General features: G+C 33.9%; 1 protein-coding gene across 3 annotated transcripts in view; it reads left to right on the top strand.

Moving 5' to 3' along the window:
* Nucleotides 1-12,413, top strand: part of USP34 (ubiquitin specific peptidase 34) — a 235,613-nt gene that overhangs the window by 123,081 nt on the left and 100,119 nt on the right. For all 3 annotated transcript variants that reach the window (XM_068565002.1, XM_068565001.1, XM_068565000.1), the window contains exons 20-23: nt 1,142-1,237; nt 6,643-6,725; nt 9,324-9,478; nt 10,610-10,723. In XM_068565002.1, the coding sequence (XP_068421103.1) occupies nt 1,142-1,237; nt 6,643-6,725; nt 9,324-9,478; nt 10,610-10,723 (448 nt within the window). The remainder of the gene's footprint in view (nt 1-1,141; nt 1,238-6,642; nt 6,726-9,323; nt 9,479-10,609; nt 10,724-12,413) is intronic.

Raw genomic sequence — 12,413 nt, 5'->3', positions numbered from 1 at the left:
TTGTAGCTTCCCTGGGCAAGTTGGTATTGTAGTCATGTGAGGAGGTTTGAATTAAGGAGTAACAAAAGATAACATTCCTATAGAAGTGCGAAGCTGTGAATATTCAGTTACTTATCAAGTATACCTGAACTTAAGTATATTGAGTTGAAACCCTTTTAGCTTGTTCCTTAAGTTAAATGTAAATAAGCTCAGTTAATTCCAACATGAGACTGGTATCCTAAATCTTATCAAGTGGATCACTTAAAAGAACTGAGCTCTTATGATTAGTTGGCATCAATAACAACAAAAACTTCCACTTGGTGTGAACCAATTATGTGCAGTAACACTCAGCATTTGGTGCATACTGTCTCTTAAACTCTTACGGCCCATATTTTAAAATTGGAAATTATCTCTGATCATCTTAGTAAATCTTCAGGTAACCAGCAAACAGACTGGCAAGTGATTGGCAATGCAAGAGTAACTTATTTGGAAAAGAAGGCTGTAGCAAAAACATGATGTAAATTACATTTGAAGTTTTGGAATTTCAGTACTTCTACATGTTAGTAGTTATATTGCTAATAAGTATTGTGTGAGATAGATTATGTTAGTTATGGACCCTGCCATCTCTAATTGTATTTATCACTATTTCTTTTTTTCTTCTATTGTTTCTAGTTTATTTTAATACCTGAATATTTCTTTGATTAAAATAAGTTATTTTAAAAAATAAGCAATTATTGACAGTAAAAAAACACAAACTGATTGATTCATTTAGTTCATATTATATGTGTTCTGTATGCCAGGGACTCTGCTAAATAATGACCAAGGCACACAGTCCATCCTTAACATGGACTGTATTGTACTGTTTTTTAATATTAACTCATATTAGTCATTTATAATTAGCATTCTGCCAGACATTTTATCCCCTTCACAGAGATTGAGTATTTTGAGATTAAAACACTGTGGTGCTTTAACTTCATAAAAATTAAGGTGCACTGCTTTATATCTTTTCACAATTCAAATATAAACAGAACTTGTAAGTTTTTGATAATTGATAGATTTTGCTTTTGAAAATTTTTTACATACAATTTTTTTTCCTGTTCTAGAATAGATTTATTCTCTTACCCTGTGCCTCTAAAACTATTTCTTCTTTCAATTGGTCCAGGTGGGCAGAAAAAGAACTGAACATGATGAAGCTTTTCTTTGATAATTTGGTATACTATATTCAAGCTGTAAGAGAAGGAAGACAGAAACATGCACTGTAAGTATACCTTAACTACGTAAGTTACGTGTAAGTGTTGATTGTCTTTCCTGTGAAAGATAATTTTCCAGTGTTCCTACTCCTACTCCTTTTCTTTCATATAATAAATAAATGTAATGAAAATTTTAGTTATGAAATTTTTAAGAGAAAGTTTCTTTTTTAAGTTGAATTATATAAGGTTATTTCTATAATTCTTAACCTTAGGAAAATGTAGGTTATATAACTTTGGGGGTTGATTAATCTTCTGTTCATAAGTCACTGTTTTCAGGAATCAAAAGTAAATATTTTTTTCAGAAATCACCAGTATCCTTGTATTAATGTATTAGGGCATTGATTCTAAAACTTATAAATATTTACTTCTGAACAAGTATATTTATCATAGAGTTAATTTAAAACATTTTCCTTTATTATTTTAATTGAATACTAGTATTAGAAAGTTTAGGACGTGTGAAAACGTTAAGAATTGTGATGTTATAGCTGGTTAATATTTCATCATTAAAATATCTGGATATATTGAAGTGAGTTTGGATAAGAATTGGTAGAAGTTGGGGTGTTAGTGGTATAGCTATGTTTAAAGCTTCTTATAGGGAGATGCCTGCCTAGAAGGAAGCATGGAGAATTTAGAAAGTTTTTGCTTGTGAGTCAGTTGGTGGAAACTGATGGTCAAGTCTAGGAAACCAGCTAAGTGTCAGTATCAGCACGTCAGTAAATAAGAGAAGTAGGCACAGTATTTATTGAGAAAATATCCGCATAGAAAACTTTCATGTAGATCAGAATTGATCAGATTGTAGAAGTGTTCAGAAAAGCCATAGGCCTTTAAAGCATACTTATTCATCTCCAAAAATGAAATCACATTTTCCCCCCACAAATCAGTTCTTTCTCCAGATTACTCTACCCTTCAGTGTACCACCCTCCTCCTAGTCACCTAAAACTTGGAGACTTGGGGCCTTTTTGTATACTTTTATTTCCAAACATGAATAATGATGTTAGTGGTGATAAAAATAGCCAGTATTTGTTGATGCTTACTATGTGCCAGATACCTTTTAAGTATTATTAACTTCAAGACACACAACTTATTTGAAGTAGGAATTCTCATTTTAAAAATGAGAATGGGACTTCCCTGGTGGCGCAGTGGTTGAGAATCTGCCTGCCAGTGCAGGGGACATGGGTTCGAGCCCTGGTCTGGGAAGATCCCACATGCCGCGGAGCACCTAGGCCCGTGAGCCACAACTACTGAGCCTGCGCGTCTGGAGCCTGTGCTCTGCAACAAGAGAGGCCACGATAGTGAGAGGCCCGCGCACCGCGATGAAGAGTGGCCCCCGCTTGCCGCAACCAGAGAAAGCCCTCGCACAGAAACGAAGACCCAACACAGCCAAAAAAAAAAAAAAGAGAATGTATAAGCTATGAGGTGATAAATAATTTGCCCAAGGTCACAGTTATAAATATTTATAAATTTATAGATTTTGTAAGTAGTGAAGCTAGAATTTCTATAATTCATTTTATAAACACACATTAATAGTCAAGCAGTCTGTTTTCTGTAATTCATATTCTTGAGTGCCACATTATACTGTCATTAATCTCTAGTTATCTTAATGCTAAAATATATCCCATGTTTTTTTTTCACAAGTTGGCATTCCCACAAACACTGTTCCAGTTCTTTAACCAACATTTGGATCAGTTTCCTTCCCTCAGCCTCCCCCATGCTTGTTAATTCCTTATCCTTATTAAATGAGGAAGGCATTAATGATATTGGTAGAAAGCACATGGGCTTGAGAATCATACAGACTTGCGTTTAGATTATGAATCTATTGTTTTGACCTTATTTCAGTTACTTACCACTCTAATAAATCCCCATTATTTACCTCATGAGTTTTTTCCTGTTTGTTTTTATTTTTTTAATTAATTAATTAATTTTTGGCTGCGTTGGGTCTTCATTGTTGTGCGTGGGCTTTCTCTAGTTGCGGTGAGCGGGGGCTACTCTTCCTTGCGGTGTGCAGTCTTCTCATTGCGGTGGCTTCTCTCGTTGTGGAGCATGGGCTCTAGGTGCATGGGCTTCAGTAGTTTTGGCACGTGAGCTCAGTAGTTGTGGCTCATGGGCTCCAGAGTGCAGACTCAGTAGTTCTGGCGCCGGGCTTAATTGCTCCGGGGCATGTGGGATCTTCCCCGACCAGGGCTCGAACCCGTGTCCCCTGCATTGGCAGGCGGATTCTTAACCACTGAGCCACCAGGGAAGCCCCCCTCATGAGTTTTTTTTAAGAATTAAATGCAATAATTTAGTAAGCTGTATCTGGCACATAGTAGGTTATGTATAAATTGTAGTTACTTGGCTAAAACAAACTATGGTATAAAATAAACAAGAAACTTGCCTCCTACCCCCATTTAGATTGTCTACTGCATAAAAAATAAATTCTGCTTTCTTCAGTCTAGTATTCTGGGCCCTCAAAAATCTAAACTCAACTAACCTTTCCTGTTTTATTGTTCAGTGATTTTTTTAGACATTCTATTCTTCAAGCCTGTCAAATTATTTCTGGGATGTTTCCTTAAATTTACTCTGTTCCACAGCTTGGCTTACAAAGTTACCTCTATACAAGATGCATTCTCTTTAAATCCTTTGAAAATTCTAAGTGTTCTTCAGAGTCTGTTCTCCTTTAATTATTCTTCTTCAAGCAGTGGTGAGGATTAAAGCCTTCTGATTCTGTATCTCCATACATTCTCTATAAAAGCCTTAAGATCAACAAGGAACAGGAATAAAACCACACTGACCAGCATTATTAGGAGGCAGAATTCAAATTACATGTCAACAGAGAAATAAACACTGAAGTTGCAAAAGAGCTCCCACCAGAGCCACAGCCTGTGGGCTTGAAGAGCAGGGATGGGAGCTTAAGAGAGGAGCATGGAAGACATAGATGAGTCATGCTCAAAAAGAGAAAGTCCAACATTCAGTGCCAAAAAATGTACACAGATCTGAGACTTGGTTGTTGACAGCATCGACAACAGGGAAGTTGCTCACTTTGTTAGTGGAGGCAGAGAGGCAGAGCCTCACAGAAGCATTCCTTCTTTTTTCTTAATTTAAAGAAGCATTGTTTCTGTGGTGAAAAAATTGTGGTGCTCTTTGGAGATGAGTTTTATACTTTTCTAGGGTACACCAGAGTATCCTTCCAGTCCTCCAGTCTGCCTTGTTTCCTGACATTTTAGGAGAATAAAATCTTAGAACAGAGAGCTGTCCAGACTATTTTGTTATAATTCCCTTGATTATTCAGGCTAAAAACAGAGTTGTACATTTGCTGCTCTTTGTTAAAGCATACTGATTTCATGAGTTTGTGGCACATTACTTTGCATTTGTTCAGTGGCGATTATAGTAGGCAAGTTCTAAGATTTTCACGTAGGACAAAAAGATTCTTGTGGCGTTAAAGATAACATTTCATTCCATAAATGGACGTGTTACATGTTTCTTGAATCCAGTTGCCTCTAGAGAAAATCCTGTGTTAACATTGAGACTATCAAGTGAATGATTTTTTTTAAGGTGTCAGTTTGTCACTAAAGTTTCATGCCCGTGGGGAGATTATTTTTGTCCTATATTTTCTGTAATGTCAGGAGCCATGGACAAGCCCACGAGAGTTTATCAGTGTTGATAACACTTTTGATTTGCATCCCAAGAAATTTCCTGGTTCGTGATTTCAGCAACCAATGGGATCCTGGCAGAGCAGGCAGAGTCCTTTGAAGTGTGGAGCCAATGGCACTACTCTGGAAGCCGAAGAAGGGAGGATAAAGGGACTGGATCCATGCCTTCTAGGGTTATAGGTCCCTTACTCTGAGATGCAAGTATAGGGGAAGGAAGTATTCAGGAAATAAAGGCACTTTGTAAAGGACAAGAAGACATCATTCCCCTTTTATGTCTGTGACCAACGTTCCCGATACTCAGGGCATATGATGTATGATAGATCTCATGTTTGAACCTGTACTCCAAGGTCTCTGCTACAAAAATCTCTGTCCTTTTAGTAAAAGGATGAAAACTATTAAGAGCAGGCCTTGAATTTTATCTGAATAGTGTTCTAGGCTGTGAGTTCCACCCCCACCCCCCACCCCCAGTTCCCAGCCACCTTGCCGTAAGTACTTTCATCTTCATGAAGGGCACTGCAATAATGACAAAGCAAAAGTTCATCTTTTCTTTTCCAACGTTAACATGAGATAGTAAAGAGAAGCAAAGATATATCCAGCAAACTCAACCTTTAGGAAACCTTAACTTGAAACTTCAATGACGAATCTAGTGTAATTTTTGAAACCAGCTAACTTTAGGAAGCTTTTAGAATTTTGCACTTACTTAAAGATGTTAAGAAATTGATTTAAGAGGCTCTTTGACTCTGCAAAATGGGATATAGATCATGGCCCAGACTGGCTGCTGCCTTTTGTTGGCAAGGTAATTTGGGCAGCTCCTCCACAGCCAGCCTTTTGATTTGTAACACAGAGATAAGAACTCATGATTGATTTAGTCTCATTGGGTACTCAGGTGCTTGTGGGAACTAGAATATTGTGATACCACAGTCACAGTTCAATATGCAGTTCATGGAGTTGCTAAAGGAATCCTAAAATGCAAACCTGATCATTACTACCTTTCTTTCCCCAACACCCTTCAGTGACTTCCTTATGTGTCCAGAACAGTATCAAACTCTTTTGACATTCATGCTGGCAGTGATTTGGCCCCTGCTTACTTCTTTAGACCCATCTCCTACCCTTCTTCCACCACAGACCAACACTTGCTTCTTAAAATGCTGTTCCTTTGCAAATGCCTACTAACTGAATTCCCAGGGAACCATGTGAAATCACCTACTTAACAAGCTTTCAAAGCAACTCTTAAATTATCCATTGAATTTTGTACACATGAATTACAATTACTTAGATTTGAAATAACATTCAAAAATGCTCATTTTGTATCCACTGTTTTCTTTATGAATTAGATTTATGGAAATGATATTTTATTAACATTTTTTGTTAAAGGAATATAGTATTATCCCTGGAGGGACAATGATAATGAAACATGCAATTTCTAGATGGAAATGTTTTTTATTAGCTATTCTAATTTATGTACATATTGCATAATTTTAAAATGACATTTCTTTTGTTCCACTGTTGAGTTCTTATCTACTTATCTAATTTGAAAGTATGTGTTCTAATAATTTGCAGATTTTTATAATATTAAATAACAAATCTCACATGTAACATTTGGCTTTGTGGCCATTTTTTTTGTGTATAACCAAAGATATAATTAAAATATTTAATAATTATGAATGTTATTAAATGGAATTTTACTTATTTCATATAATTTAAGATTAGGACCATTAAATCTTTAAAAATAATTAAGAAATAGGATCTCTCAGTTAATTATTTTAATTACTTTTTAAATACAGGTACAGCCATAGTGCCGAAGTTCAAGTGCGGCTTCAGTTCTTAACTTGCGTGTTTTCAACTCTGGGATCTCCTGATCATTTCAGTAAGTTTTTAAATCAGTATTTTAATCAGTTTTTAGATCTTCCTTGGCTCTTGAAAGAGTCCAGTTAAATGTACTCACGCCTTTAGATTTCTGTGGTGATCAAATTATTCTCAGTACTGAATGTCCTCTCAGTATGTGTGGCAATGGGAACTCGCCACTGACACGTTGTTTCAGGCTCTGAAAGTGCCAGTTTCTTAATGAATAAATGACTCATTTCAGGAACAAAATATTTGGGATAGGAGAACATATCATGTTAGAGTGACTGTATTTTTTATTACCTTTGGTTATAGAATATTCCTTTCACTCCGGTTGGAAACAGCCACTGTCTGCATATTATTATCAGGGTTGATCTTATCCAAAATTGGTTGGCTTCATAGGTGATAGAGACTTAGAGACCCTAGTTTTATTTACATGAATCTCAAACTCAATTTCATTAACAGTTAATCTTAAAAAAAAAAAACAGAGAGATTGGTCTGGTATATTCAGAGTGTGGACCATTTCCAAATCCACATGTTAGATATTCTCACAAGAAAGGAGGAAGCTTGATTTCTTTTGGCCAGAGCTCCTTTCCTCTTGCTAGACTGACTGTGTTTTCTTTCACGCTCCACACACTTCTTTTTCTGTGTGTCCCTGTCAACAAACCTCATTTGTTAGAAGGGCATTCTTTCTTTAGCTGTGGTTAATATAATCAAACTGGTGAGTGTTTTGCTAGCCTGAGAGATGTCTTCATGACTCTTAAGCCCATATATGCTTGAGATATGCCATGCATTTATTTTACTGTTTAAGTCTATAATTTCTTCTTTAAGTCAAGCTGTTTGTAATAAATGTCACTAACATTATGATACCAATAGATATCAAAATGAAGACACCTGTTTTTGATAGGAAACTTTTGTTTCATATTACTAGGTCATTTATTACACCCATTATGACTCATAATATACAAGAAACAAATAATATAAAATATTTTTAAAAATCTTATACATGGAGTAGTCAAGCCAAAACAAATATTGTCAGCATAAATAATTTCACATGACCATTAAGTTTCATGTTTGTTGAGTATAAATTTTTATTGGAAAATGTTAATCACTCTTTTCAGTATTTGAGTAATGAATTACTTATTTTGCTGCTCCCATTCCAGTGAACACAGTATGTATTCATACACAGTATGGACTTTCAATAGCTACTGTACATATAGAATCATACTGAAAACTTCACTTATCACGCATCATAATTGTACTTCTCTAACTGGCACAGTTCCTTTCAGGTATAATATGGTTACTCCAAAGTTATATTTGATAAGTTAATACAGGTTTTTAATATACCAATAACTGTATTCCTTTAAAAACTTAAAACAATAACGGCAGCTTATACATTGCCTATTGAATGTGAATTGGTGATATAGCCATTTATGAATACACTTCGGTTTTGTTTATTATAATTAACCTGGATGCCTTTTTTTAAGATTCTTACCTATTTTTACCTATCTTCACTTATCTCTCTTCTTAATTACTTAATGTGTTTAAGTTATAATATACACTAAAGGTTATTTCTAGTTTTTTTATGTTGGCTCCCAGGGGCAGAAATTCTTCTTAGAACAAGTAGTTCATACATTAACTGTTTTTGTGAGAAACTGATTGGATACATTTTTCTGATTAAACTCTTTAGACTGATATTGCTACTAGGTAAATATTGGGTTGGCCCAAAAGTTCTGTTCAGGTTTTTCCATAACATCTTATGGAATACTTTCTGAGGTGCTTTTCATATTCTGAATCTCATCTACTTTTTGCGGGGGGTGGCGGTTCTTACGATTCTATCTTCTATTCAAATGCCTTCTGATTCTGGGGAATAAGCCTAGGCTCTAGAATCCCTTATGATATACTTTAGAAATCCCCTTTTACGCTTTTATTCTACCCTTTGGATTGTCTAACTTATCCATATTCAGACTTGTGATTGCCCTAATGCCTTCTCTTTGATTCTGAATAGTTCTTCTGATTCCTTCTGCCACACTTTGGAATTATCTAATACTTGGGTCAAAGTACTATACAGATTTTGTCTCATTACATTGGCTTCTCAGCTAATTGTATCCCCTGATGTGTTGCTGTTCTGTTTTAGGCAGTCAGTTCCCTTTTGTTTTATTAATCATAAGGATCCCTTTTTTCATAGTTTTCAGAAATAATGCTTATTGGCATTTATTGTTTATCTCCTATGTGCATAGAATGAGCTTTGAACATGACATGGTATCCACTCTATTCTTAACCCTTAAACCTTAGAACTAACTGGACTTTGGGAATTACTTCCCTTTAATCATGTTTGCTGTAATACAATGATATGTTCATATTTTAGGGAAAATGATTTTCCAGAACAAATGACTCTTCTAGGATACTTACATAAGTCATGTGTTTTTAGATAATTTATATATGGAGTATATTTAACTACATTTGAAAGCATAAATTATATGAAATCTCTTATGAAATAATTTTTGTAGAATGCTATAAAATATCGCCTTTATATTTCTATATATATTGGTGCTTCTAGTATATTTAATTAGGATGAAAATGTTGTATGTACCAGGATTTAAAATTTGTAATTTTTATCTAGGGTTAAGTTTGGAGCAAGTTGATATTTTATGGCATTGTTTAGTAGAAGATTCTGAGTGTTATGATGATGCACTCCATTGGTTTTTAAATCAAGTTCGAAGTAAAGATCAACATGCTATGGGAATGGAAACCTATAAACATCTTTTCCTGGAGAAGGTAATTTTATTTCTTGACTGTTTGTATTGTTTTTCTATATTTCCTTTTTCTTTCTTGAAATATAAACTGTAATGTTCATTCTTTCCTGTTTGAAATACTTTTATAAAAACTAGACAAATATACTGCTTTTCAACAGTCCTTATATAATTCTTGCCACTTAGATTTTGCTTTAATTTTGTCCTCTACAGTGTTTATATCTAAATGAATACTTAGTTTATATTTACAAAAATGTTATGTTCCTTAGCTAAAGTACTTAAACTGACAGTAATTAGAGTAACTCTTGGTAAACACTAATAAGAAATGTGGGGGCTTTTGGTGTGTATTTAAAAAAATCATGAGTAACATTGTAGTTCAATTTTTCAAGGGTGGTGCCCACCCCACTAGTGTGAGAGCAGTATTCTGAAGGTCTTTCCTTAAATGGTATGGTTTTAGCCAGTCTTCCCACAGATATAAGCCAATGTTCAGATTTGTAGATTTCTGGGAAGGCGTTTTTAGGAAGTGCTGTCATGATACTAAAGATACTCGTCTATCCAATTTTTGTTTTTATTTATCAGGTGCCACAGTTGGTTCAGGTGATAATTTTCCATTTGAATTTTAAAACATTTATGATAATAAAGCAATAGACTTTATTATTCCTATGCTAATATTTGAGATTATAAAGGCTCTCTGGTAAGTCTCTGTGACAGAATTGAGTACATATGAATGAGTTTTGGTAATGTAAACTAAATCACTTAATAGATCCAAGACAAAGCTACAAAAAGACCTTCAGTTATCTTAATTTCAAGCTCTAACTTATACACAAACTGTACATGTGGCTATACATCTTATAACTGTGTGTAGTGTAGGCATACAATAAATAATAAAATTTAAAAATTTCCCTTGGTCGATGTACATCTCAAAAATTGAAACACGTATCAGACAGGTTTCACTTATGTCATGAGTAAAATTTTCATTAAATTATTATCTATTTCTAAATTATCACTAAAAATCTCAGTTGATACTTTTTTTCTGCAATGTTTTTTAGTAAAACTAGGTTTATTAACTTAAATCTGTTATCTTAAATCCAGTAAAATGAAATCTGCTAACTTAATTATCATACTAAACTTCCTTAAAAACTTTTTTTTTTTTAAGATGCCCCAGCTAAAACCTGAAACGATTAGCATGACTGGCTTAAACCTATTTCAGCATCTGTGTAACTTGGCTCGATTGGCTACCAGTGCCTATGATGGTGGTTCAAACTCTGAGGTATGGATTTAGGTTTGTCATTTTATTAGGTCAGCTTGTAGAAATTTTTTTTTTTGTTCCTCAAATTAGATCATTGAATTATATAGTCTACCAAGCACTGAATTTACTTACTATGCAGACTTTTATTCTAAGGTTTTAAAAAGTTTTATCTTTTGGTTTTAAAAAGTTTTATAAAGCAAAGTTGATAATTTTGCATTACTAAAGATAACCTTGGTTGTACATAATGAAAACTTGGGATACAAACTTCAAGCTATGAAATAAGTCACGAAGATGTAATGTACACATAGGGAATATAATCAATAATACTGTAACAACTTTGTATGGTGCTGGATGGTAATTGATCTTATTATTGCAGTGATCATTTCATAATGTATAAAAATATTGAATCACTATGCTGTACACCTGAAACTAATGTAATATTGTATGTTAACTATAACTCAATTAACATGACTTATTATACATTCCTTGATTAGTAAAGAATTTTGCTAAGTAGAAGGTTGATTTGTCTAAAATCTGTTTTTCATGCCATTTGTTGTGGCCAAGCTTTTCGTTGCTCTTGGGCAACTCCAGAGTTCCTATTGGTAACTTCTATTCTGGAATGGAGTCCACCTAAATCATTTCTGACCATGAGACTTGATCATGAGTTCATTAACTGAAGACTGTCACAAATTGCTAGTCTTATCTCTGGTTCTGAGTTCCATTTGCCTAGTTGGGTGGCTGCAAGATTTTGTTGAATGCATTATTCCTAAACTCACCTAACACAGATTGTTATTTGAAAGTCTTCCTTATTGGACATTTGTTTATTAATGATAGCTTTGATTTATGCAGTATCCACTAACATTTTTCATTAATTTTCTTTAGTGGTTGTTTATAATAGAAAACTGATGTTAATCTATGTGGTAAAAAATAATTTTAATTGTATTTAGAATGCTTTCATAGTATCTTCCTACCTTCTTTCCTGGTTTGAATAGTGTTCTGTTTTGTTTGTTTGTTTTTGTTTTTAATTTTTTGGTCCTAACTCTTACTTTGATAGCACTATGGTAAGTTTCAATTTGGTAATTTCAGATAACCAGACAGATCTGATTTACCCAAGTAGTCATACTCTAATTTTGAGATAATACTGCTTTTTAAGTAGATGATATGAACACTAAAGGTGTTCTGTCCCCTATCAGAAGGTTATCTTTCTTCACCCTGCTCAACTTTTGAGAACTTTCACTCTCCACTTTTTCTGTAATTTTCAGTGAAAACTTTTTTTCATCTCATGGTTAATGTCATAAATTTAAATGTCAGCTTCGGTTAGTGAATCTTTTTAATTTTCTGTGAATACCTGAAAGCAGTGACTTTTTCAGAATAAGTTGGATGAAAGCATTAACATGTTATGCTAATAATTATGTGTTGTTATTACTTTGTAGCATGTTTTGAGGACTTGAGTTTTTCCCACTATGTAGTCACAACTTTTGAGTTAAACATTATACACATACATAGTTAGATGATTTATAACTAAGTATTTTTACAAGTACAGGTATGTTTCAGTGACTGAAGAAATTTCCAAGGCTTTTATCCTTATTATTATTAAATATTAGTTAATAACACTAAGTAATTAGGAATTGCCTTTTAAATATTTTATAGGGTATTAAAACTTTGATATTGAATGCCTTTTAAATTTGTAACTGCTCTTCTAATAATTTAC

This window comes from Eschrichtius robustus, chromosome 15 (genome assembly GCF_028021215.1).
Source record: "Eschrichtius robustus isolate mEscRob2 chromosome 15, mEscRob2.pri, whole genome shotgun sequence".
NCBI classification, from domain to species: domain Eukaryota; kingdom Metazoa; phylum Chordata; class Mammalia; order Artiodactyla; family Eschrichtiidae; genus Eschrichtius; species Eschrichtius robustus.
This window is presented reverse-complemented; position numbering and strand designations above follow the sequence as displayed.